General features: G+C 50.4%; 1 protein-coding gene across 6 annotated transcripts in view; it reads left to right on the top strand.

The window, feature by feature from the left end:
• Positions 1-26,196, top strand: part of MYO18B (myosin XVIIIB) — a 221,557-nt gene that overhangs the window by 84,186 nt on the left and 111,175 nt on the right. For all 6 annotated transcript variants that reach the window (XM_043438083.1, XM_043438087.1, XM_043438081.1 and 3 more), the window contains exons 22-27: positions 6,526-6,591; positions 11,417-11,545; positions 13,421-13,564; positions 15,202-15,291; positions 25,238-25,357; positions 25,641-25,749. In XM_043438083.1, coding sequence (XP_043294018.1) covers positions 6,526-6,591; positions 11,417-11,545; positions 13,421-13,564; positions 15,202-15,291; positions 25,238-25,357; positions 25,641-25,749 — 658 coding nt within the window. The remainder of the gene's footprint in view (positions 1-6,525; positions 6,592-11,416; positions 11,546-13,420; positions 13,565-15,201; positions 15,292-25,237; positions 25,358-25,640; positions 25,750-26,196) is intronic.

Here is a 26,196-nt window from a genome sequence, read left to right as displayed (position 1 = left end):
ATTTTTTGAGGAACGTCCAAACAGTTTTCCATAATGGCTGTACCATTTTCTATTCCCTTCAGCAGTGCATGAGGGTTGCAGTTTCTCCACATCCTTGTCAACATTTGTTATTTTCTGGGGTGTTTTTTGTAGTCACCCTTTCAGGTGTGAGGTGGTATCTCATTGTGGTTTTGACTTGCAGTCCCCTGATGGCCAGGGCTGGTGAGCATCTTTTTATGTTCACACAGGACTTTTGAATGGAAGCCCTTTGAAGACAGGCAGAGTATTTGGTGAAGATTTACACAGAACATGCCATCGTGATGTTAATTTAAAATAATTATTATCGATTCCATCCAGCTGTCACCAAGCGTCTGCCTTGCACCAGGCCCTGTGCTAGCCACCAGAGAGACGGGGATGATGAAAACAGCCTCCTGAGGAAGAAGGACAAAGATTAGCAATTCCCAGACAGAGAGGGGGCTTTGGGAGGTCCCAGGGAACACCTCTAAAGCTTCTGATATTTCCAGCAGGGGTTGAGGGTAGGACATAAAGGGAAGACAGAGCAAGTGATGATTGAATAGAGCTTTCTGGAACAGTTTGGAGGAATCAAGTCAGAGAAAGAGTGCGCAAGCCACACTGGGTTTGGCAGATGCAGAGGTCCAGAGTCAAACCCAGATCCAGTGTGGCTGGTGCATAAATGCTGACAGGTAGAAGAAAAGGGTCTGAGGATGTTGGCAAGGCAGACCATGGTCGTCGTCAGCAGGGGCAGAGAGTCTAGGCTTCATCAGGTGGTCAGTGATGGCAGACAGGAAGGTTATCAGCAAGGGCATGGCATTGAAGATCAGATCTTTATTATTAGAACTTGCTTAAGCAAAGTTACGAAGGAAGTCAATTCTACTCTGCCCATCCCCTGGCCCTTTCTAGGGAGCAGTGTCCTCACGCTGACCTCGACCTCTTGAGGATGCCTCTGTCTCTTCTAGACACCCAGGCATGTGCTCAGGTCTCTAAAATGACCATCTTGCCCTCTAATCATGGTGGGTCCCTCTCCTCTCTCCCAGGCTTTCCCATCTGGCTAAGATTATGCCTTAACCTACACTGAAGGCCTCCCAGAGTGACCGTGAGGGGGTCTCAGAAAGGTTACTGGAAGAGCTCGTTAGGTTCACATTCAGCTCTGTCCGAGATTCTGGTCCCTTATCTCTTTGCTGCTGAGGCAGGAGTTTCCAGGTCTCCCTGATGGATGACAGGAAACCCCTGGTCCCCTCTTCCCTTCAAAGTGTCTACAGTGAGGATTGATTCTAGCCACCAAATCTCTGTCCCCAAGGACTTGATCTGAACACAACTATGGCATGCCTATCTTCTCAAAGGCAGCCACTCTTGTTCCATCTCAGACCATGGTGATTTCCTCTGAACTTGACCCCGAGTCCTTTTCTCTTTTGGAGAGGTTCCCATGAGCCTGTGGCTGGGGGCCTTGGGTGGGGAGAGGAAGAGAGGAAGCTGTCCATTCTAAGGTGCCAAAGGATTTGTCCAGGCCCCCTGTGGCCTTGTGTTTGTGTGCATGCCTGCTTAGTCACTCTGTTGTGTCCACTCTTCCTCACTCCCATGGACTGCAGCCCACCAGGCTCCCCTGTCCATGGGATTCTCCAGGCAAGAGTACTGGAGTAGGTTGCCATTTCCTTCTCCAGGAGATCTTCCCAACCCAGGGATCGAACCTGTGTCTCCTGTATTGGCAGGTGGATTCTTTACCACTGAGCCACCTGGTAAGCCCTCCCATAGCCTTAGCCCTAGCCCTCTGGAATTTATTCATCGTTCTTGACTTTCTCACTTTGCCGTCCTCTTCCAGTTTGGGTCTCCTGTTTTAATGATTCTGCTTGTTTTCTGTTTAGTGTGAACCAGCCCAGTTATACAAATAAGTGTGTTTTTTATTTATATGTTTGTCCATATTGCTTGTGCTTCGTGCCAGACATACTGTTTATAATCATGAAATTATAAAGAACAGAGACGTAATCCTAACCTTTATGGAATGTTTTGATCAGCGTGTGCAAGTTTTGGTGGTTAAAAGCACGTGGTTTAGAGTCAGACAGACTCAGGTTCAAATCCTGCTTTCTGCCATCTCTCTTTCCATTCATCTGTGCCCCTTGATGCTTGGTAGCTGCATGACCAGGGGCAGTGTGTGACAGGAAATAACAGTGCCTGGCACATAGTAGGTGCCCAGCATATGGCAGCCATCGGGCCACAGTGTGGGTTTTCTGGAGGAGGTACTGTCCTGACAGCAGGGTGGTCAGGAGCGCGTCCACTCCCACAGCCGTGGATCCCTGCGTCGCGCGACCCGTGGAGGGGTGAGTAGGGAGCCCTTCCCAGCCACGGCCCTTTGTGGTTCCTGGAGTCTTCCACTGCTGGTTTGGCATGTGCAGCTTAGTGTGAGATGCTAGACTGTGTGCCTTGCTGGGGGGAGGGGGCATCCTCGTTAAATATTGGAGAGAACCCTCTGTGCACATTGGAGGCTGAGCTGGGTCTCTCCCGGGTACATTCCGGGCCCAGCAGTCTGAGCCCAGAGTGGTGAAGGGTGAGGGCGTGTCCACTCCACAGCACCCCCGAGGGGCTTTTAACCTCAGAACCTCCGCCACCCACTAGTCCTCATGGAAACTCAGCATGTGCCACGAGTGGTGAGTTAATTAAGCCCGTTATGTGCCTTGTGAGAGCTGTCTAGAAGTCTTTTTTAAGGCCAGCATCTACACCCTGAGAGGGGTTCCCGCGACTGATTTTGGGGGTTTTGTTCCTTGAACATAGGTCACACTTTCTAATTTCTTTGCATGTCTTGTAATTTTTTGTTGAAAACAGGACATTTTCAGTAATAAAACATTGCATCTCTAGATCCCAACCTTCCCTAGTTGCTTAGTAACTTAATAGGACTAGATTTATGGAGTCTGTCTCCCCTGCGGTGTGAGACTGCTACTGTCTCTGTTCACTTCTTAAGAATTCTTGTTTTTATTAGAAATTGTGGATTCTCAAGGGTTGACCCCATGCCAGCACAGCTTAGTGGTCAGCAGAGGTTGTGGTCAAACATCTTGAATGCGTGACGCTTTTATCTGATTTTTTTTACTGTGATTTTACAGTGATCTGTGTGGTTTGGAAGATATGTCCAACATTCAGGCATTTATGGTTGTGCCACGGATTTTCCTTTCTGTATGGTTCTTCCCCGTATTTTCTGCCTGTGCACTCGGACACGACTGAAGTGACGTGGCGGCGGCAGCAGCAGCATGTGGCCTCATGTTCCCACGTCCCGTTCCCAGTATCTCCTTGTTAGGGGGACCTGGCTGATCACTGGCCCACTGCTTGCCCCTCTCAGAAAACAGTGTGAGGCTAGCTGTGCCATTGACCTTCTCCATTCGTTTGGGGCCAAGATCACTTACTGTTTCTGACGATGGTTCTGGGTGTGGGATTTCTCCGCACTTTGCTCCGTGTACGTGAACCCCTTCTGGCAGCAAAGCAGCTAGTTTTCATTGCTTGCCTCACCCCAGTGGGACCCCTGCAGTGACAGAGGCTGGTGGGAGTGGAAGGGTCTTGATCACAGGTACCGCAAACTTCCCACCATTCTTAAAGGCCCAGTAGTTTCTCTTGAATAAATGCTTCTCAGTTTTTATTTTATTTTCCTCTTGTGCAGAGAGAAAAAAAACGTTTTCTGGATATGTTGGTTTTTTGCATTTTGCTGCCTGTAGCTCCCTGGGAGCAATTTGGGCTAAAATGTAATAATAAGTGAAACCACTGAGTTTTTGGAGGGGGCACTATGGAATGTTCTCGGAGGTCAGAGGAGGAAACTTCCCGCCAGATTACAGCCTTGGTCTGGACTTTTAATAAGCATTTTCTCTTTTGTGTGTGTCTTGGGAAGTTTTCTGTGATGCTATGATCCGTGGAATTGAAACTCATCTACCAAATTACTCTGTCTCAGAATACCTTTTTCTTCATGGAATGTCACAATGACTTTTCTGACAGTTTATTCTGTAGATAAACTTGGTGGTTTTCAGTGAATGGGAAGTCCAAAAGGGTTGGTATGGGGGTGGAGCAGGAGGGGAATTGGAGTCACAAGGGGACTAGGCTGGACCTGCATTTGTCCAAGGGTACAGATCTCTTGACAGGATTGCTCCAGAACCTGCGGCCTCTGTGACAAGAGGAAAGGGAAAGTGTTAGTCACTCAGTCATGGCTGACTCTCTGTGACCCCTTGGACTGGGGCCCGCCAGGCTTCTCTGTCCATGGGATTCTCCAGGCAAGAATACTGGAGTGGGTAGCTATTCCCTTCTCCTGGGGATCTTCCTGACCCAGGGATGGAACTGGGGTCTCCCGCATTGTGGGCACATTCTCTACTGTCTGAGCCAGATTCCATTAAATGGCTGGTGGCCTGGCCAAGGCAGGGTCTAGGGATCGCAGGTGAATTTGTTTCTCCTGAAGGGGGCGTTGCCTTTCTCCACACTCCAACCTGCCCTGCTTCCACCCTCACTGGATTGCATCATATTTATTGAGCTCCTGCTATGTACCAGATGCGGTAGAGGAAACTGATGAATTAAACATGGACTCTCCCTCCCTCATCTAGGCCAGGAACACAGGGTTAGTGGCCATGTCATGATTCAGCAAATATTCGGGAGAGTCAGGCCGTCCCTGGCCAGTGGGTAAGAGGACAGGGTGCTGGGGTGGCTGTCACGGGAGTAAATTTCCCAGTGGCCTAGGGTCCTCTGCCCCTGTCCTGGGCCTGGGCAGCAATGCAGACATAGAGGTTGCAGTGTGGCCTGACAGACCCTGATTCGAATTTGGTTCGTGTAACTTATAACCTTGGGGAAATGCCTTCATTCTGTTTTTGTCTTTGTTTTTAATATTTATTTATTTGGCTGCTCTGGGTCTTAGTTCCGAACTCTTAGTTGTGGCAGATGGGATCTAGTTAGGGATCAAACTCGGGCCCTCTGCTTTGGGAGCGTGGAGTCTTTGCCACTGGACCCCCAGGGAATTCCCTTCATTTCATTTTTTTTTTTAACTTGCGGCAAAATATACATAACATAAAATTCAGCATTTTAGAGATTTTTAAACGTGCAGTTTAGCAATATTAAGTATATTCACACTCCTGTGTGGCCATCACCACAGTCCTTCTCTAGAACTCTTTCTTTCTGCAAGACTGAATCTCTGTACCCATTGAACACTAACTTCCCATCCCCGTCACCCCAGCCCCTGGCAGCCATCATTCTATGGACACTTTCTGTGAATTTGACTGCTCTAGGAATCAATCAATTCCACTTATCAATATAAGTGGAATCATATGGTATTTGTCCTTTTGTGACTGGGTTATTTCACTAAATATAATGTCCTTAGGGTTCATCCATGTTGTAGCTTGTTTGAGAATTCCCTTCCCCTTTAAACATGATTAATATCCCGTTGGGTATATACACCACATTTTTGTTTATCCATCCGTCTGTTGGTGGACACTTAGGTGGTTGTTGTTCAGTCCCTAAATCATGTCTGAGTCTTTGAGACCCCGTGGACTGTGGCGTGCCAGGCTCCCCTGTCCTCCATTGTCGCCCAGAGTTTGCTCAAATTCATGTCCATAGAGTTGGTGATGCCATCTAACCATCTCATCCTCTGTTGTCCCCTTTTCCTCAATCTTTCCCAGCATCAGGGTCTTTTCCATGAATTGGCTCTTTGTATCAGGTGACCAAAGTATTGGAGCTTCAGCTTCAGCATCAGTCCTCCCAATGAATATTCAGGGTTGATTTCCTTTATGATTGACTGGTTTGATCTCTGTGCAGGCCAATGGACTCTCAAGAGTCTTCTTCAGCACCACAGTTCTAAAGCATCAGTTCTCTGGTGCTCAGCCTTCTTTATCGTCCAACTGTCACATCTGTACAAGACTACAGAAAAATCATAGCTTTGACTAGACAGACCTTTGTTAGCAAAGTGATGTCTCTGCTTTTTAATATGCTGTCTAGGTTCATCATAGCTTTCCTGCCAAGAACCAAGTGTCTCTTAATTTCATGGCTGCAGTCACCACTGAGTTTAGTAACACTTAGGTTACTTCCACCTTTTGGCTACTGTGAATGATGCTGGTGTGAACTGAGTGTGTACAAGAATCTGTTCAAGTCCCTGCTTCCAGTTCTTTTGGGTATATATCCAGAAGTGGAATTTCTAGAGCATATGGTAATTACATGTTTTATTTTTTGAGGTTTCACCGTTACTGTTTTCCATAGCAGACACATCCTCCATTTAGTTTTGCATCTGTGGTTCTCTCCTCTATGAAATGGGTGTGCTAGTGTGACGACCCGCCTGGGGTTGCCATGAGGGTGAAGTGAGATGGTGTCTGTGAAGGTCTCAGCAGGGTGGACGGCACAGTCAGTACCCAGTCCATGCCCATCTCTGCACTTTGTTGGGGAGGCGGAACTCTGTTAGCTCAAAGACATGGGAGACATCTGCTCTCTCCGGGTATCTATCAGCCCTCCAGCCAGCTGACCATCCACTCTGGGAGTCTCCAGCCTGCAGTCTGTCTTGCCCTCTAACTCTCCTCTCCTTCCCAGGCTGTGGCACAGCTCCTGCAGACACTGGACCTGGAGAAGAAGGCCGTGGCCGTGGGGCACAGCCAGGTGAGTAGAGCGCCGTTGTTTGCCGTTCTACCTGTGATATCAGGGACCCACATGAGACCTGACTCTTGTCCTCCTCAGCTTCCGCTACTTCTGCATGTCTCCTTTTCCCTCAGCTGAACACAGGGCTAGTGACTCTCTGCCCTCCTTATATGACAAGGCCGTTAAGATAAAATGTGGTAAGTGTGGGTGGAGAGACCATTGAGGAATATCATTTGTTAGAGGTGACACTCTCAGGGACCTCGGCAGTCTGCAGAGTTAACATCTGGACCTTAGTAGAACTTTCTGAACCTCAGAAAGGCCCACCTTTACTCGGAGCCTTGCAACTTTTACTTTGCAACCATGTGTAACACAGATGGTAGTCTTAGAGATTAGCAGCAGTAAGTGAGAGGCGAGGGCATGAGAAGAAGGTGTATAATTTCAGAGCTGAGGGACATAGATGTCTCCAAATGGGTGTTGAGCCAGAAGCCCTGCAGAAAAAGTTTAAATGCTTAGAGAAGAATTTCATGGAGCCCTAATGTGCTCAAGGCATCCTCTGAGTTTTCATGAGGGAACATACAGTGTTCAGGGCTCCCCAGATGACTTGACCCTGGGGCCTTCAGCCACTTGTTTCAGTGGAAGACCCATTACCACCTCCCAGAGTGAGTGGGTCATAGTGTGGGGAGTGAACTACAGAGTTTGCAGACTCAAGGACCAGCTGGTGGGAGGAGAGTGGGGACAACATTTAGGAATACAAACTGGAGACAGAGGAGACTAGGGGGCCATGTCTCCACTTAGTTACCTTCTGAGTGATTAACATCATCCAGGAAACCCTTGTCAATCGCCTTCCATGTTCAGGTACCATGTATAGTTCTGGGGCAGGACCCTGGTTTCCAGAAGCCCATCCTGGGGGCACTATTGGCCCTGAGTACCTCTTATCAGAGTCAAGTGTCCTGCCCCATCATGCCTCTTTCCTTGGAGAGCTCACAGTCATTCACTCTGGTCCTTGCCCCCTAGACACACCAGCCTCTCCCCACAGGCTTCTTGGTCCTGCTAAAGCCTGTGGTGGAATCTGTTAGTCTGCTGTGGTCCCAACCTGATTGGTCCATAGGACGTTCTGTGGACGTTTCCCGCAGAGGAGATAAACCCACAGGTTACTGGGCCCCACCATAAGGCTGGTGCTGCGCTAAGCAACATCATATGTTGTTCCTCTTTTCCCCTCATAGGCTCTGTTGGGATGATTATAATATCCCTTCTTCACCATGAGGAAACTGTACCCCTGGGAAGTCAGCCCCTTTTCCAGGTCCTCTCAGGATCCAGGAGCACAGCTCCCATGGAAATGTGTACCAATCCAAAGCCCAAGTTCTTTTCCTTTTTTTTCCTTTGTCACACCCACAGCACATGAGATCTTAGTTCCCCAGCCAGGGATTGAACCCATGGCCCCTGCATTGGAAGCATGGAGTTTTAACCACTGGACTGCTAGGGAAGTCCTCCCACATTCTTTTCAATATGCTGTGATTCTATTGTTTATTAATGGAAATATACAGCAAATTCTTTAATCAGAGGAATTCTTCTTCAGCTCCAAGAACATCATCCTTTTAGACTAGCAGCGGTTCTCAAAGTGTGATCCCTGGACCAGCTGCCTCAGCATTGCCCGAGAGCTTCCTAAAAACATACGTTCTCAGGTGACGCCACCCCAGCCAGACCACTGACTCTGAAACCCTGGAGGTGGAACCCCACAGTCTGAGTTGTAACAGGCTCTCTAGGGGATCCCAGTACATGCTTAGGTTAGAGAACCCCTGTTTAGATAAGTGCCAATTATTTCATGAGTTTCACAGTTAGTCCCTGTGACCCCAGCAACTATTGCAGAGTAAGGAAGAAAAGACCCAAACAAGAAGTCACTGTTCACAGTCTCAGGGTGGTGAGACAAAAGGCCTGCAAGCCAGAACATCCCATGATAAAACAGGATGAATATTGGGTCATACTTGGCATTCACTAAGAAACCACCCAGAGCATGTCAAAGTCCATGTACCCTTTTGGCAGCCAGGTGTGGCAGACTGCCATCTTCAAGGGCAGGTGCAGGTCTCGTGCTTTGTCGGACTCATCGCTTCATAGATGGGAAGCCTGTGAATAGGAGAGAACAGACTCATCTGGTCCACACCCAGGCCCCACTAGTGCCCCAGAGTGCGGATGTGGAGTACATGACTTAGTCTCTCTGAGCCTCAGTTCCCCCATCTCTAAAATGGACCCCCTACTTTCTACCTCCCAAGTCGGCTGTGGGGATCAGTACATTGTCATTTGGCAGCGGTGGTCTGCATTGTTTGTGGTAGGCATTTGCCAGCAGGGGCAGGATGCTTGTCAAACAGGGTAAGATTTTAATGCTTAAAGAATTGATCTCCTCTCATCTGGAAAATTACTAAGAGAGAATAGCTAATTTCTCCGCAGTGTTAGACAGGAGAGCCATGGCCACATCAGAAACCTTGGCCTGCAGGATCTTGAGAGCAAAAGCAGTGTGCCTAACAGCGGCCTCCAGAGATCCATTCAGACGGGGGTGTTGGGACAATACACTCTGCTTGGGCCCAATAAGCAGCTGGATCCACAAAAGTGAGTCATTTAGATTTTCCTTTGTCATTCTCAGCCCCCAGTGCCTTACCGAGGCCTGTGCCGAGGGCCGTGACATTTATGAAAAAGGTGGGATTCCACATGCCGTCGGCCTCCTGGACGACGATGTGCTCTTAAAAGAGAAAAGAAAAGAAAAAAAAAATCAAGATTCTACAGAGGCGATGACTTATTCCCATTCTGTGTATGGTCGTTTCCAATTATCTTTTTAATGAAAGCTTCATACTTAATCAATAACAGTTTTGGCAGCGCCTGCCGACTTTTGTAATATACGGACTAGTGCTGTCATCACTTTGATCATTGATTTTTTTTTTAACAGCAGCTTTTGGGACTCACTAGCTTGTGAAATTAATACAGTCATTATTGAGGCAATCTGATAGGTAATGAGTCAATCGTGTCTTTGTTTCAACGAGGCTGATTGTCTTGGCAGCCCGGCTCATAGGAAGTGTTGTGTAAAGTGATGGAGGGTTACAGGACAGAGTTGGTTAGCGGCGATGGGGTGCGCTAATCTCCACCTTCCCTCTGAGAAAAGGTTTGCCACGGGGCTGGTCAAGAGGTTGGTCATGGTTACAGAAAACAGGTTTAAGGGGATGGAGACTTGACAGAGACCCTTGGTTCCACCTGGAATCAGATTACTGTTCGGCCACAAACCCCTGATGTTTGGGTACCACGTGAGCCAGGAGATGAAAGCTCCTCATGCCGACGATGTGAATGGGTGCAGGAGGTGGACTCAAGGTTCCCGGATCAAGTCTCAGCTTTGCTGCTCACCAGCCACGTGAACTTGAGTTAAAATGGGACATAGGAGAAGAACTTCTCAAAATGCTTATGCCATGCAAATGTTAATTACATTCAGTGACAACCATGGTCTCCTCTGGAGTCAGAGAGGGAAGTAAATCCTGGTGTTACCATTTGGCAGTGGAGGATCTGGGCAAAAACATGCCTTTTTTAGCCCTAGGTTCTCCCTCCATCAAATGTGGGGATTGGACACTTTCCTGGTGGTCCAGTGGGTCAGACTTCTTGCTGCCAGTGCAGGGGGCTGGGGGTTGATCCCTGGTTGGGGAATTAAGATCCCACATGCCACACGGTGCAGCCAAAAGGGAGTTTTTAAATGGGGGGGGGGTTGTGGTAACTACCATCTAAGATTCTCCCTGTCACATGTTTTGCCTTCATATCAGACATCTGGTTCAGATCCAGAACATAGGAGGGCTCCATCCATGTTAGCCGTTAATGGATAATGCCGTAGATTACCTGACAGTATCAGTGAATAAGATGGCACTCTCCAGTGGCTGGCCACCTTTGGGGCTACAAACCGCATCTGGCGAAGTAACGCGTGAGACTGTGCTCAGAAAATGAACAGCATGGGAGCGTCTCTCCTTTGCCTCTGGGGAGGCGACACCAACCGCAGTGACCCCAGAGCCTTGGCCAAGGCAGGCCTGGCCCCAGAGCTTCAGGTTCACTCTGAAAACCCTCCGCTGTTCCCCGCAGTCTCTCAGGGGCAGCCCTGTGGGAGCCGAGAACGCATTGATCACTTTGCTGCTGGAGCCCCCATTCGTTATTGACCAGCTGAGGCCCGGAACTGTGAACCTCCAGCTGTCTTCCGCTCGATGCCTGCACTTCTCCCACGGGCAGCTCCAGCCTGGCCCTGTCCTCTTCTGACCGAGAAGGGCTGCCCCCACTTGCCGCATTCTCTGCCCCTCTTTCTGAAGCAGGACTGAGGGTTTCTGGGGCAGCTCTTCTCTCCTGGCCAGCAGCACTTGTCAAAACAGAATGCACACCCAGGAATGCCACCCAGCCCGCTGGTTCTGCACTCCCTGGGGCGGGGCCTGGGAATCCACATTGACCACAGTCCACGGGTGTTGCCAGGACACGGAGACATGAGGTGGTTTTCAGCAAACATGCGTGAGTTCCCCTGAAGACTGTGCTGACACACGGGTCCCGATTCAGCAGGTCTGGTGTGGGGCCCGGGACGCTGCGTTTCTAACAAACCCCTGGGTGGTGACAGTGACCACACTCAGGTGTGTGGGCCATTCTGTGCAGCCCCGGGGGCCAAGAGAAGGGAAAGAGGAGGCCTCAGGAGGCAAGGTGCTCTGACCATTCAGAACCCTGGTCCAGGGCAGCTGCTCATGAACGTTCTGGGTGGATGCAGTAGTGGGGCAGAGCTGCAGCCCCTCCCACATGAGATAGTCTGATGCATTTGCAGAAAGTCACCTGCAGCCTTCCCTCCCTCCAGGTCTTCCTCAAGGCGGGTGTGGTGTCCAGGCTGGAGAAGCAGCGGGAAAAGCTGGTGTCTCAGAGCATCGTCCTGTTCCAGGCGGCCTGCAGGGGCTTTCTGTCTCGCCAGGGATTCAAGAAGCTGAAGGTGGGGGTGCTGAGTGTCACGTGAAGCCAGCAGGGGCGTGGGATCTGGAAGAGCGTCCTCCACACTGGTCCAGGGGCTGTCATCCCTGCTTCTCACACTTGCTCTTGTGCATGAATCTCCAGCGGGATGTTGTTAGCATGAGGCTCATGGTCCAGTGAGTCTGGGGTAGGCAAGGAGGTCTGCCCATCTCCCATGCTGGTGCCAACACTCTGTCCAGGCGGTCACACTTTAACAGACACTTTGTAAGATGATACAGCTGTTTCTAGGATATTGACGTGAGTTTGAGTAAACTCTGGGAGTTGGTGATGGACAGGGAGGCCTGGTGTATTGCAGTCCATGGGGTTGCAAAGACACGACTGAGCGACTGAACTGAGCTGACATCAAATCACCACTGATGAGAACCTTGGTCAGGATGTCCAGAGGTTGTCCAAGCCCTCCTGTGTTGGAAATGATTTCAGGCTGTCCCATCTCTGAAGAACTTGGCTGCCGTGGGTCAGACAGGGCATGGGCGGGATCTATCCATGGAGGCCTTTAGGGCCAGAGAGCAGGGTCGGAATCTGCAGTCCTGAACCACTCTAGGTCACCATCCTCAGACCTCTCCAGAGACTGAGTCTCCTCTCTGCAGCCTGTGTGATGGAGAACGCAGCATGGCTCTGGAGGCGAACAGGAACCATGTTTGAATCTCACCTCTACCAAGCAGTCGCTGAGTGGAGGCGACATGAGATAACATGCACGTAGTACAGGACGCCACGTGGTAACTGCTCAGTAATAGTACCAGCCGCCGCCGCCCTAGTGGCGGTGTTAATTACTGCCACTGGCACAGAGTCTCAGAGCACGTGCCCCCGCTTCTGTGAACATGTAAACTCACAAATATGTACTTGGTGAGAACAGAAAAAGGCAAGAAGATTAATAATGAAAATACTGTGAGCTGTTTCAGCGGCCCACTACTCAGGTCGTTTATGCCGTGGAACAATTTGAAACAGGGTAATTAAGAGCCTGGGCTTTGTCTGCAGCGGCACTGCAGGGGTTCAGATCCTGACTCGACCTCTGAGAAGCTGTGTGACACTGGACCAGTGACTGTACCGCTCTGTGCCTCGGTTTTCCCATCTGTAAAACGGGGATGATAAAAACACCTACGTTCGTAGGACTGTAGTGAGGACTGAGCTGCTATAAGATGCTCCGGGTAATGTCTGGCCTGTAGGAGGCACAGTGCCAGCTGAGCAAGCCTTGGCTGTTGTGATGGTGGCTTCTTACTCAGCTTGATTCCCACCTCTGATTAGAATGACCTAGGTCAGCGGTTCTCAGAGTGTGGTCCCCGGACCAGCAGCAGCCACATCAGCTAGGAGTTTGTGCACAATGCAGATTCTCTGGCCCTGCCCCAGGCTCACTGAATCAGACGCTCTGGGCTGGAACCCAGGCATCAGTGTTTTGACAAGCCCTCCTGGACATTTGATGCACATTCAAGAGTGAGAAGCATGGACTTGTGTTTAAATGCACTGAAAATAGTATCTCTTCCTTAAATATCAACCGGCAGCATCATCAGGGCCACCGCTTCTTGTGAGCAGGTTTCAGGAATTTTCCAGGAGAGTCTTGCCTTGCACGGTGACTTTTGAGCCTGATCCTCACGTGAGAGGTGACCCCATTGTATAGTATTTCTACTCCTTATCCTATTGTTATTATTAGTTATTCCAGACTAGACTGTGGCCTGATGCTGACAGCCTGACTCCATTAAAGGAAGCCTTTTTTTTTTTTAAGTTCTTCCCTATCCCTTCCACTAAGGATAAACTGATATCCTCCAGCCCCCTTGCCCCTCGCCCTCTGCCTCCTTCAGCTGAGTTGGGAAGGGCCCTCAGTGTGCATTCTCATCCCCTGCAGATTCACCGGCTGGCTGCCCGGTGCATCCAGAAGAATGTGGCTGTGTTCCTGGCGGTCAGGGATTGGCCGTGGTGGCGGCTGCTGGGTTCCCTTCGGCCCCTGCTGAGCGCCACCATCGGGGAGGAGCAGCTCCGCGCCAAGGAGGTGGGTCCACACGGTGGGCAGGGCGATCTCCACTCCCCCCGACCCCCTCCAGCCCGCTCCCTGGTGTTTGCATCCAGACCCAGTGCCCGCAGCCCTGGATATTCTTCATCCAGGAATGCTCCACCACTAGCCCTCACCGCCCCTTTACAGATATCCCTCTGCCCCAGTTGGCACAGCCTCCCTCCACCTGGTGCCCAGCTCCCCGGTAGGTGAGTGGGTGCCAGTCAGAGGCAGGCACTCCACCTCGGGTATGGGAGCATGTGTGCCCACTCCTCCCAGAGAGGGTCTGCGGGCGAGTTCGTGAGCCGTTTATCTTTGTATCGCAGAGGACACTCCCTACCCTCCCTTCAACCCCGTTAGCACCCACCTGATGCAGGTAACTGTTCTGATTGCTGTTTACTTGCTCAGTCGTGTCTGACTCTTTGTGACGCTGTGGACTGCAGCCCACCAGGCTCTGCTGTCCATGGGATTTTCCAGGCAAGAGGACTGGAGTGGGTTGCTATTTCCTTCTCCAGGGGCTCTTCCCAACCTGGGGATTGAACTCGGGTTTCCTGCCTTGGCAGGCAGATTCTTTACTGCTCAGCCATCAGGGAAACTGTTCTGATTGGTTTCTGGTTTACCCTGCCTGTTGTTCCTTTTGGCCAAAATGAGCAAATATAGGCATATCTTGGAGATAGTGCAGGTTCAGTTCGAGGCTGCCAAGATAAATCGGATATCACAGTGAGTCATGTGAATTGGGTGACTTCCCAGGACCTATACAAGTTATGTTGACACTATACTGTTAAGTGTGTAATAGCACTTGGTCCCCCCAAAATCTGCATACCTTAATTAAAAGATAATGCTTTTGGAAAATAGACTTGCTCACCACAGGGTTGCCACCAACCTTCAATTTGTAAAAAATGCAGTATCTGCAGAGCCCAGCCAATGAAGCGAGGTATACATGTACACACGCGGGCGCACATGTGTGCGTGCACACACACACACACACACACACACACAGGACTAGTGGTTTCTTTCTTACATAAAAGGTGGCATACTATATATTCTTCTGCAACTTGCATTTTTCACTTTAAGAACTGTGCCACGTCCATATTTTTGGACTGTCTTTTAAAAATTTTAGTTGAAATGTGTGTGACCTACGGCATTGTAAAGTTAAGGCACACAACATGTTAATGTGCTGCATTTATGTACTGTCACGTGGTTCCCACTTTTATAGAAATCTTTCTCGTTCTCTCTTCATGGCCATGTGGTCCTCCTTGGGGTGTGCGTTTCATGGTTCACTCCACTGGCCTGCAGTGGGTGAGCATTTCAATTGCTCCTGACAGTAGTGTTGTAAACCTCATGACGACCCCCTGGCCAGAAGTGGCAATTGGGGAAGATGAAGAGCTGGGTGCCCCGTGTCACTCAGGAGTGCCCTGTCTCAATAAACAGTGGCTTGTTCCGAGGATTTGCATCCAGACCCTAGTCCAGGCTGGTATGGACCGGGCTTGCCTGAGCAGAGATGATCATATTCAGAAATGGCTGTCATCACAGATCGGCTGGCTGAATCACCCACTGGGTTTTCTGGTCACTCTTAACACATGTGGAACCTACATCTCCATCCAGAATGGCTTCTGTTACTATGTTTGCTTTTGTAGGCGGAGCTCACAGCGCTGAGGCAGAAGCTAGAGAAGTCAGAGAAGTCTCGGAATGAACTCCGGCAGAACGCAGACCTGCTGGAGAGCAAGGTACCCCCTTCCCTCCTGCGCGGGGGGAGGTCTGTTGATGGGGAAGGTGACAGTGAGCCCGGCATGGTGCTCAGTGCCTTCAACACTCCTCAGAGTGACCCTGTGAGGTTCATGCCACTCCGCTCCCTGCTTTTACAGAGGCGGAAACGCGGGCGCTGGGGTATTAAGTGCCTTCCCCCATCCCCACAACCAGCAAGTGTAGAGATGAGTCTCAAAGCCATGTCATGTGGCTCCCAAGGGAAGAATTGCTTAAATAAGTCACAAAAGCACAGCTCGCAGGGGCGAACGATCACTGTGACCCCAATAAGGTGATCAACTTCTGATTGTCAGAGCATAAAATAAAGACACACCACGTACTTGAAGATGAAATTTGCAACACATGCAACTGACAGAGAGTAACCAGAATATGTAAAGAACTTCCTCAAATCAATTGGGAAAAGGTAAACATTCCAGTGGAAAAAAAAGGGGGGGGGGACAAAAATTAGAAATTGGCAGTTCTCAGCAGGGGAACTCATTTCAGGAGTTTAAATGATCAGGAATGCAAATGGCCAATAAACTCATGAAAAGATGCTCTAGTAACTAGCCATCAGGAAATGTACATTAACAGCACAACAGGTATCACTTAATGCTTGAAGTGGGCAAAGTCCTAAAGTCTGATGTCGCCAAGCGCTGGCGACAGGAGCGTGCAGCAGCAGGAACTCAGGCTGCTGGTGTGGGTGTAAATTGATCTCATGGCTCTTGATCGGTCTAGCATCATCTCTGAGAGTTGAAGCTGCCTGTACCCTGTGGCCCAGCAGTCCCGCTCCCAGGTTCACATACTGGAGAACCTCTCCCACAGAAATGAAACGACGAGACGCTCACAGCAGCAGCGCTTCTCATGTTGGAGAACATAGGCACCAGAAAGGGAGTCTGTTGACAGAATGGATGAACACATCTTGTTAGTGAAATACAGTGAAAATGAATAAAGAGACGGGCAAACTATGGCCCACAGGGCAAACCCATTTCACCACCGGTTCTTTATAAAGTTTTATTGGCAGAGCCACACCCATTCATTTCTGTACAATCTCTGGCTGCTTTCATGCTACAAAGGCAGAGTTGAGCAGTTTGTGACAGAGACTGTGTGACCTGCAAAGATTAAAAATAGTTACTATCTGGCTCTTTATAGAAGAAAAGGCCTTTCAACTAGAGATATAAGAACCAATATGGACTGCCCTTAAAAAACAAGTGCTGAAGAAAAAGAATTGAGTACTGTTGTCTTTTGCTGGTGAACCTAATTACAATCCCTGCTAGCCATCAACCAAACCAAGCACTATTGTCAGCATGACACCACCCCAGCCGTGCAAGCACAGGAAGCTCAGGTTTTGCTCTGGACTGAGATAGTCTCTTGCGCTGCCTCAGGACCTTTGCACTGGCTGCCTCTGCCTTTCCTCCAGATCTGCACAGAGAGGGGTGCATCACATGGTTCAGATCTAGCTTCAGACTTTTCAGTCCACAGACGTCTTCCCTGACCACTTACGTGATATCACCCCCCGCTTGACGTCCCTCCCCGTCGCCTCCCTCTGTTTAATACCTGCGGCACTCCACCATCTGAAAGCTAGCCTGCACGTTTATCTACTTGGGGTCTGTCTCCCTCTGTTGGCCTGGAGACTTTGTAAGGACAGGGACTTTGCCTTGTCCCAGGCTGTATCCAAGGGGTCTGGTCAAAAGTCTTATCACATGGAAGGTACTCAGATATATCTGATGAACAAGGGAATGAAAAGGGAATGAATGAGCTCCACCTGAACTTCAGCAGAACCCTGTGACGTACCAGGGCTTCCTGGAGACAGGCAGCTGGGACTAGGGTGAGCCAAGCACTCGCCTAGGGGGCAAGATTTAAGGGAGCCCTGAAAACCTCAGAAACCAGGATGGGGAATTCCCTGGCGGTCCACCCTCACGGTCAGGGGAGGGGCAGGGGCTCCTGGAAAGGAGGGTCTCCGGCACACCAGGGGGAGAATCTGGCCTGGGTTACTGCCCCTCTCGTGGACGAGACTGTGAGGAGAGGGAATGACACCTGAATGCCTCACATTCTCCACTGAGGCTCTAGAGAGCCAGCGCCTGACCTCTCTTTCTGGAAGTAGCCATGAGTAGAGCAGCAGAAGCTGTCGGAGAGCTGTGGGCTGGTGGGGAATATCGGTGGCTTCCCGGCAGAAATTCCTTCCCGCCGAGCTGACATTTTATGCAGTAATCCATCACGAGCTGTCAGGTCGGACTTGGGGGTTTGCGATGTGTCAGCGGCTGGGGGGCACTTGGAGAGGAGGAGGAGGTGAGCATTTCTAGCATCTGGAGCTCCAGCTCATGGGACACTGGTGGTGGGGAGGGAGCCAGGCTCCTGAGGCCCAGGCTATGCATGCTTGTGTCAACACCCACAGAATATTCTGCCTGGGCTCTTTTGTCTTTGTATCACACATGGTTGCAGAAAGCTGCATGAAGTCTTAAAAAAATAAGATAAAAATTTAAAGCTAAGAAAATCAGCAAAGGGACCCAAGAATCAAAGAATACAGAAAAATCAAGGAAAGAGAATATAGACCTTTCCCATTGGCCTTAGACTCACTCTCAAATCATGCCTTTGCCTGTGTTGTTCCTTCTGCCTAGAACCTCCCCCTCCACCCTCCTCACCTGGTAAACGTCTGGTCATCCCGTCATACTTAGTTCAAGTGGTGCTTCCTCCAAGAAGCCTTCCTTGACGCTCTAAGGGTGGGTGGTGGTTGTTTCATCACTAAGTCAAGTCCAACTCTTTGCGACCCCATGGACAGTAGCCTGCCAGGCTCCTCTGCCCATGGGATTTCCCAGGCAAGAACATTGGCATGGGTTGACATTTCCTTCTCCAGGGGATCAGTGCCTCCTGATCACCTCCTGTGTCCCAGCTAGACTGCCCTGGGAGGCCTCGTCACATCAGCCCTGCCCCCAGTGCAGAACAGACACCCAAAGGGTGTGTGGAACTGTTAAAAATGGGTTGAAGTTTTGACACAGTGCTTCCTAGCAACCAAAGCAAAAAGAAAAACAGGATATTCCATGAACATGTTGTGCCTGGGTTATAGGCACACACACCCGCACAGACCCCTGTTGCTTGAGCGAAGAGTAACTTTTCAGGATATGGAGATAATTGAGATATTAGAGAAACTTCTCCCATGAAGCCTCATTAAAAGGGCCCTGAGGGCACTCACCTATATTCACACAGTAAATACCAGAGGGGTCTGTAGAAATGCTTTTGGTAGTGTCACATTAAACTTCAAGTCAAGGGCATGATGCCCATACCACAAAGAGAATTCAGTCAGGAAGCAAAGCTGAGCTTCATCCTGGAAGCACATTTAGATGACCAGGTGTTAGGATTTCTTTCTCTTCCTCCCCAACGCCTCCTCTTTGTCGTCGTCTTCCTCCTGCTTCTCTTCTTCCTCCTGCCTTTTAAACTCTATGTAACAGTCCAACATACAAAAAAAGTGTACACAAAGTGTGCAGCTTAATGAATTTTCACAAAGTGGACGCACCAGTGCACCCAGCACCCCGAGCGCTGGTTGACCCAGTTTGCTCCCAGTTTCCCCGACCTTGTGCCCCTTTCAGCCACTGCCCCCCACCATTAACCACCAAACGGACTCCTAACACTGAAGAATAGTTTTTACCTTGTTTCTGAACTTTACTGAAATTCATTGAATCTGTGCCTGCCTTTGTCCCTGGTTTCTTTCATTTGACATTGCTGGTGACGTGGGTGACTGTGGTTCTCGGACCCCCTCTGCTGTAGACTGGTCAGTTACGTGCAGACCCTCGTCCTTACCCCTGCCTCTAAATGAGTATTCTACTGTTTCTATTTTTTAACTGCAAAGAACCAGCTTGCTCTGGACCTCCTGACGCGTGTCTTTTGGTACACAGATCGCGCATGGCTGTTAGCACACACCAAGGGATGGGGCCGCTGGGTTTTATTTCTGTGTGCAGTTTTCTTAGATGCTGCAGCTAGCTCACTACCTTGTTGGCGTCCATTTGTTCCCCCACAGCTGCGGGTGAGCCTCTGTCTGCTCCGCGTCTTCCCAGCACTGGGCATTGTCTGCCTTTTTCATTTAGCGACTGTGGCTGGTGTGCATTTGTACCACCATGTGATTTTAATGTGCGTCTTTTCACCTGTTTTTGGCTATTCGGTTATCTTCTCTGACAAAGTGGCCTGTCCAGTCTTTCCTATGGCTTTTCTTGTTGACCCGTAGCAGTTCTTCATAAGCCGTGGATGTCTGGTCAGTTGTTCAGTGTGGATATAACTATATAACTAGTGTGGATCCCTTCCACTCTGTGGCTTGTCTGTGCTGATGGAGTAATTTATGGAGTGTTTTCCGAAGCCCTGCATCTCTTCAGGCCCGTCAGAGGGCAAGGAAGTGGTCCAGGGCTGCAGAGCTCCCACACCTGCATGTGTTACAGCAGATGTGCTGTTTGCGCTTTGATTCTGTTTTTATCGATTCTCAGGTGAATTGTTTTCTTCCTTTGTACTTCGCAGAGCCCAGTCAGCAGCCTCTCACACTAGGAGCTGGCCATGCATTCCTCTCTCATGTTCTAAACTGTGCATCTTACGATCAATGGCAGCTCAGATTTGGTGAAATGCAGCATGCTGGGGCCCGGGTAGGATTCTATTTGGAGAAAGGGCTCTAATTCCTACCCTGCAAAGCTACTGTTGATTTATACTGCTTGCATTTGCACTTGAAAGAGCATCAGAATCACCCATGAGTGCTACGTTACTCAGTCGTGTCCAGTTCTTTGTGACCCTATGGGCTGCAGCCCGCCAGGCTCCTCTGTCCATGGGATTTCCCAGGCAAGAATACGGGAGTGGGTTGCCATTTCCTCCTCCAGGGGATCTTCCCAACCCAGGGATCGAACCCGCCTCTCTTATGTCTCCTGCATTGGCAGGCAGGTTCTTTACCACTAGCGCCACGTGGGAAGCCCTCAGAATCACCCAGAGGAGCTGTTCCCCCTGTAGCTTTCCTGGCTCCATCTCTCAAGGTTGGGCCTGGGAGGGAATCTTGGGAGTCGGGGTCCCTCCGCACTTCTCCAGCAAGCCTCGAGGTGACCCTGGGGCAGAGGTTCATGCTATGTTAGGGTTGTGGGGTTCTCCTCCTTGAACATGTGTTAGAATCCCCAGGAGGATGGGTTAGGGTGTGAATCGTTGGATCCCAGCCTTCAAGATTCTGAGTCGGTGGCTTGGGATGGCCCTGGAGCTTTTGTAGTTCTAGTAAGTTCTCAAGTGATGCTGAAGCCGCTTGTTCAGGGACCACACTTTGAGAAACGTCAAGTTACGGAATAGGCACGAACTGTCTGCTTCTCCTCGGTTCTCCTTTCTCGGAAGGGCGCTTCTATTGACAGTCGGGGAGCAGACACTCCCTCAGGGCTGTGCATCGTGCAGCCCCCCAGCACCCTTCTCCGCGTCTGCACCCCGCCCCTCGTCTCGGCGGGGAAACAGCCACAGAAACGTGGCTGGAACATGGTGTGCCTCCTCAGCGAGAATGCTGTTTGACGAGCCTTATTAAAAAGACAACATTACTGCAGAATGATTTAAGTGCTTCATTTGCAAAGGAGCCGAAGAGGAGACGAGGAGCCTCTGAGACGCCGGCTATAAATATTCTTCAGGCGTGCAGGATCGGCCTGCATGCCCAGTGGGGTTTGTATTTCCACAGGGAAGCAGCCCTACTGGCTGGGAGCACCAGGGAGGCTGCAGGAGCATAAGGTGGTGCCTGAGAGCGGGGTGGTGTCTTCTCTCTGGAATATGTGGAGGACCTCGTTTATGGCAGAAGACGGAGGCCCCTGTGTACCGCTGTCGGGCCTCATTAGCCCAGGAAGTTTCACTTCTGGGTGAAGAATCGCTGAGGGAACCAGCGGGGCGCAGCAGGGACTGGAGATCTAGAGCAGACGTGCGTTAGCGGAGCCCTGAGCGAGGTGGCTCCCGATGGCCGTGACTGTCCACCAGCAGGGTGGGCGAGGCGCGTGGCTCCCTGGGGGCCACGTGGGCAGATGGCCCCCGAGCCGTGACCTCGCCCCGGGTCTCCTGGCACCCGGTTCTGTGCTCTAGTGCAGCGCCAGGCTTCTGTGGGGACGGGATGCTGGAGCCCCCTCGTCCCCGGGGGAATAAAACAGCCTGCTTTCCTCCCTGACTCGGGTTGTTAGGGTCTTTTGAGCCTTCACTGGGGGGCCACGGGGGAGGGTGTCCTCCTGGCGGACAAGGACTGCAGAGGCTCTATGGACGCTGGGCGGGCGTGTTCAAGGATGACCACGGCGGGGTGAGCCCAGGACCCGCAGAGGAAGGCACGGCAGGAAAGTCTGCTGTCTGTGCCTCCACTCCCCCAGAGGAGAAAAGGGGCCATTGTCTCCTCTCTACCTTTTTTCTCTGCTGATGTTTTTCATTTTCTGTTTCAGTCACTCAGGTTGATGGGGATGGGGGCTTTCTTTTGCGTAGGGGTCCATCAGGCTCCCTTTGGCTGCAGCCTCGGTCTTGCCTCCCCGCTGACCTGCACTCGCTGGCCGTTCCCCATCGCCTCCCTGAGCCGCGTGTCCTGGTCTGCTCCAGAACGCCCACCCCCAGGGGCCTGGGGGCAGGGGATCGAGCTGGACGGGGGATGCTGGACAGGAAACAGCATCTGGACAGAGGTCCAGCCAGGACCCCGAGTTGGGCTGCCTGGGCGGGACTGCCTCTGAGACCAATCAGCTCTGATCTGAGCAACTCGTTCCACCTCTCACAGCCACCGTATCTTGTTCTGTGTGAGCAAGCGACAGAAACACCCTCCTCATGAGGCTTCTGTGCCCAGGGGTCACGTGTGTGTTCACAGCAGTGGACGAGTGTGAGCTGTTTCTCATTCTAGGGCTTAAATAAACAGATCATTTTGGTTGAGAAAAGCACAGGGAGAGAGGGGAAAGCGTGCTGTTTGCTCTCTGCAGGACAGGTGGTTTGGGGTCCAGGGGTCCTCAAGTCTAAGAGCCAAGGACACAGTTGGGCCAAGAATGTGGTTGCTCCACACGTGGTTTTCTCCCCTCCCCAGCAGCAGAGTCTCCGAAGGCAGGTCTGGCAGGCAGTAGGTGCTTGCATCGCGCAGGGCCGGTGACCGTGACAGCCCAGGGCGCCCTCTGCGCTCGGCAGTTAAGGTCCTTCACAGCCACGTAACCCACGGTTCCCCCGCGGTCTGGTGTCTGTGCAGGATGCATGGAATGTTGTTTCTGTTTGACTGCAAAATGTACAGCAGATACATTCATTTCCGTCTCCGTCTCTCTGGCAGACCCTTGGAGTCATTGTCCCTGAGTAGAAAGAGGGTTTCTGATGATTCAGCCAAGCAGTGGGTCCAGGGAGGATCCCAGAATAATTCCTGGTTAATTGGTCCTAGTGTGGTCTGCACAAGGCCCTTCTGGGTTTGCAACCCAGCTGTCATTAAACTGGTCTTCATTTTGCTCTCACCTGCTAGCTCTGGGTGTGGTGCCCACCCCTCACCTCAACGACAGAGCCTCTGGACCCGTGTGAAGGAAGAGGGCTTTGTGGGGATGGGAACGGTCAGAGGCTACTGTCTCTGAGAAAAGCAGCTGTTGTTTCCTCAATTTGGAAAGATGAATTGTCCTTTGAGCTCCAGACTTGGGGTCTGCGGAATTCAAAATTAATGCATTAAATTAATTTTGTGCTCTCTTTGCTCAGGCCGATTAGCACAAATTGAATTTCATACTAAATGTTTAAGGCAGAGAGAATACTCTCCTGGTGTTTGGTATCCATGCTGATGGCAGGGATGGGGGGCATTTAGGGGTGTGATCCGGGGTGCTTCTGGAGTACACTGGCCTGTAGTCGGTGCCCACTGCAAGTGATCACTTTTCCAGCTTGAATGCCTTTACACACCCCCGTGGTTCAGACAGTAAAGAATCTACCTGCAATGCAAGAGACCTGGGTTCAATCCCTGGGTCAGGAAGATCCTGAATGGGTCTGGCAACCCACTCCAGTATTCTTGCCTGTAAAGTCCCAATATGCTTGCCTATAAAAACTCTTGAGAGTCCCTTGAACTGCAAGGAGATCAAACTAGGCAATTCTAAAGGAAATCAGTCCTGAATATTCATTAGAAGGAATGATGCTGAAGCTGAAACTCCAGTACTTTGGTCACCTGATGCGAAGAACTGACTCACTGGAAAAGACCCTGATGCTGGGAAAGATTAAAGGCAGGAGGAGAAGGGGACAACAGAGGATGAGGTGGTTGGATGGCATCACTGACTCGATGGACATGAGTTTGAGCAAGCTCCAGGAGATGGTGATGGACAGGGGAAGCCTGGCATGCTGGAGTCTGTGGAGTCGCAAAGAGACAGACATGATTGAGTGACTGATCTGAACTGAAAGTCCCGTGGACAGAGGAGTCTGGCAGACTGCAGTCCATGGGGTCGCAAAGAGTTGAACACCATTGAGCAACTTCCGCTTTACTTTAAATCTGACCCACCTAGAGCCAAATGAGGCTAAAATTAGGAGGTGATCCTAGCCTCTCCTATGGTGGTAACACATGAATTTTACTGTGCTGAAGAATCACCCTGGAGTGTATTGAAATTCAGATTCCTGGGATGGCCAGGAGGACAGTAGACATCACCTAATTCAGAGCATTTTGTAGCTTAGGTGACCACAGCCCCAGAGAGGAAGAAGCTCGTCCAAGGTCACACAGTGCGTGAGTTGTTGTGTCTGAACTTGAACCCTGTGCCTTGCTTCTGTGTTTTTTTTCTTTTCTTCCCTCCCTCTGGACTTTAACTGCTGCCTCACACAAGCATAGCCCCAGTTTCATGAGGACTCTGCTGTGCAGCGTCATTTCTGCCCTTCTTGGTCATGAACTGTCCACTTGTATGTTTTTTTTTTCTCACTCTACTCGGCATATCCTTGAACCCAGAAGGCTGTATTTGAAACAATAAGACCACAAAAGCACGGACTCACTTGATGTTTCCCATTTATTTGGGGGGAAAAAAGCCAGTGCAAGTGGAATTCATTTAAAAAATAAACATCTTTATTTTTAATCTAAAACATGTCTGCCTCAACTCACTGAGGTGGGACCAACAACTCAAGATCTACTTCTTCTTTAAACCACACCCCTCACACACAACTACATGATTTCCAGTTTCGATTTCTTTAAAGCAGAGCAAATGGCAAAGGAATTCGAATGCAGAAGCCTACACTTTGTACTTGGAGTTTTTCCTTTATAGTTTTTGCACTTACACCTATATGACACAATTTTAAGAAGCAACCCACTTGTATTCATTGCCTCCAAAGCATTCAGCCTAGTTTTCCTGGGAACTCTTGGCCCAGTCACATCTTACAGGTTTATGTAGTAGCTAATAGAATAGGTAATTGCATAAAAGTGTGTGAGGCATAAACAGGTTGGGAGCACACACAGCGTGACCGCATGGCTGAAACCTGGTAGAGGCAGGCGGGCCCCGGGGAACCATCAAGAGGTTTCCTGGCCGAGAGCATCCATGGAGAGTGGGCATCTGTGAGTGTGTGTTTTACCAAGGAAGCTTGTTGTTTGATCAAGTGAAATGACTCCTGAAGGATAGCTAAGGAGAGTTTCTACTAGAATAAATGTTTTTTAATTGAGCATTTACTATGTGCTTGGCACTGTGCTAAGCTCTGTGTGGATTATCACACTTAATTCTCAAAACAGTTCTCTCCGCTGTCCCCTTCCTTACTGAAGCGGAGAAAACTGAACATCAAAGAGGCATCCTGTGTGGCTCAGAGCCACACAGAGTGAGTGCTGGGCCAGGAATTCTAGCCCACCAGGACCAGTAACATCCCGACACCCGTGCTGTTAACCACCTTATTACACTGCAGGCTTGCCTTGCGATAAGACCTGGTATCAGTGTGAGGATGGTCCCACGGAGCATGGGCGGGGGGAGAAGGGTTGGCAGCCCTGACAAGTAACTCTGCCTTAACTCTCCCCTCCAGATCGCTGAGCTGACCACACAGCTGGCCGATGAGTGCTTCAAAGGGGACGTGGCCTGCCAGGTGCTGGAGAGTGAGCGGGCAGAGCGGCTGCGGGCCTCCCGGGAGGTCCAGGAGCTAAAGGTGAGTGGTGGGGAGCGCCGGGGCTGTGAGTGCCCGAGAAGAGTGGCTGGGAGGCTCGGGCCTGCCCTTCTCTGCTCACATCTGGGATGCACGGGCTCGCTGACTCCCATGCTGGGAATCCTGGAGGACATCCGAGTCTTCCTAAGTCTTGGCCTTGGAGGTGTCCTGGGTGAAGATTGTGGGGGTGGGGGTGGGGATAGGGGCCAGTCCTGGTTTGAAAGCACCTTGGGTGAGATGGCCACTGTCTTAGGTCCAGTTTGAAACCTCGAGGCTTCTCTTCCAGAGCAAGTATGAGCAAGTCCAGAAGAATCTGGGAGAAGTGGAGAAGCGGTTGGAGGAAGCCCAGCAGAAAATACAGTTGAGTGATTTAGAGAGGAGTCACACTGGAGGAGGTGAGTCCTTGGGAACCATGGAGTCAGACACTGGTGGGAAAAGCTCTCCTTTTTTTCATTCATTCATTCATTCATTCACACATATGGAGCATTTACAATCCTCTAGGTGCTGCATTAGGGGCTGAGATGTTGTCAGAGAAAACAGGAACAGATCTTGCCTTCTCAGGGTGTACAGTCCAGTGGAAGAGGCAGGCATTAAACAGAGAACCCAAAAATATCTAAGGTAATAAATTACCAATGTGACAGGTGCTGTTTATTAATAATACAAAGAATGATTTAAAAAATAGTGGTTCTATAGATGGGCAGTTCAGTTCAGTCTCTCAGTCGTGTCCGACCCTCTGAGACTCCATGGACTGCAGCACGTCAAGCTTCCTTGTCCTTCTCCATCTCCTGCAGCTTGCTCAGACTCATGTCCATCAAGTTGGTGATGCTGTCCAACCATCTCAT

Source organism: Cervus canadensis, chromosome 1, assembly GCF_019320065.1.
Source record: "Cervus canadensis isolate Bull #8, Minnesota chromosome 1, ASM1932006v1, whole genome shotgun sequence".
NCBI classification, from domain to species: Eukaryota; Metazoa; Chordata; class Mammalia; order Artiodactyla; family Cervidae; genus Cervus; species Cervus canadensis.
Note: the sequence above shows the minus strand (reverse complement) of the source record. Positions and strands in the feature narration are given on the sequence as shown.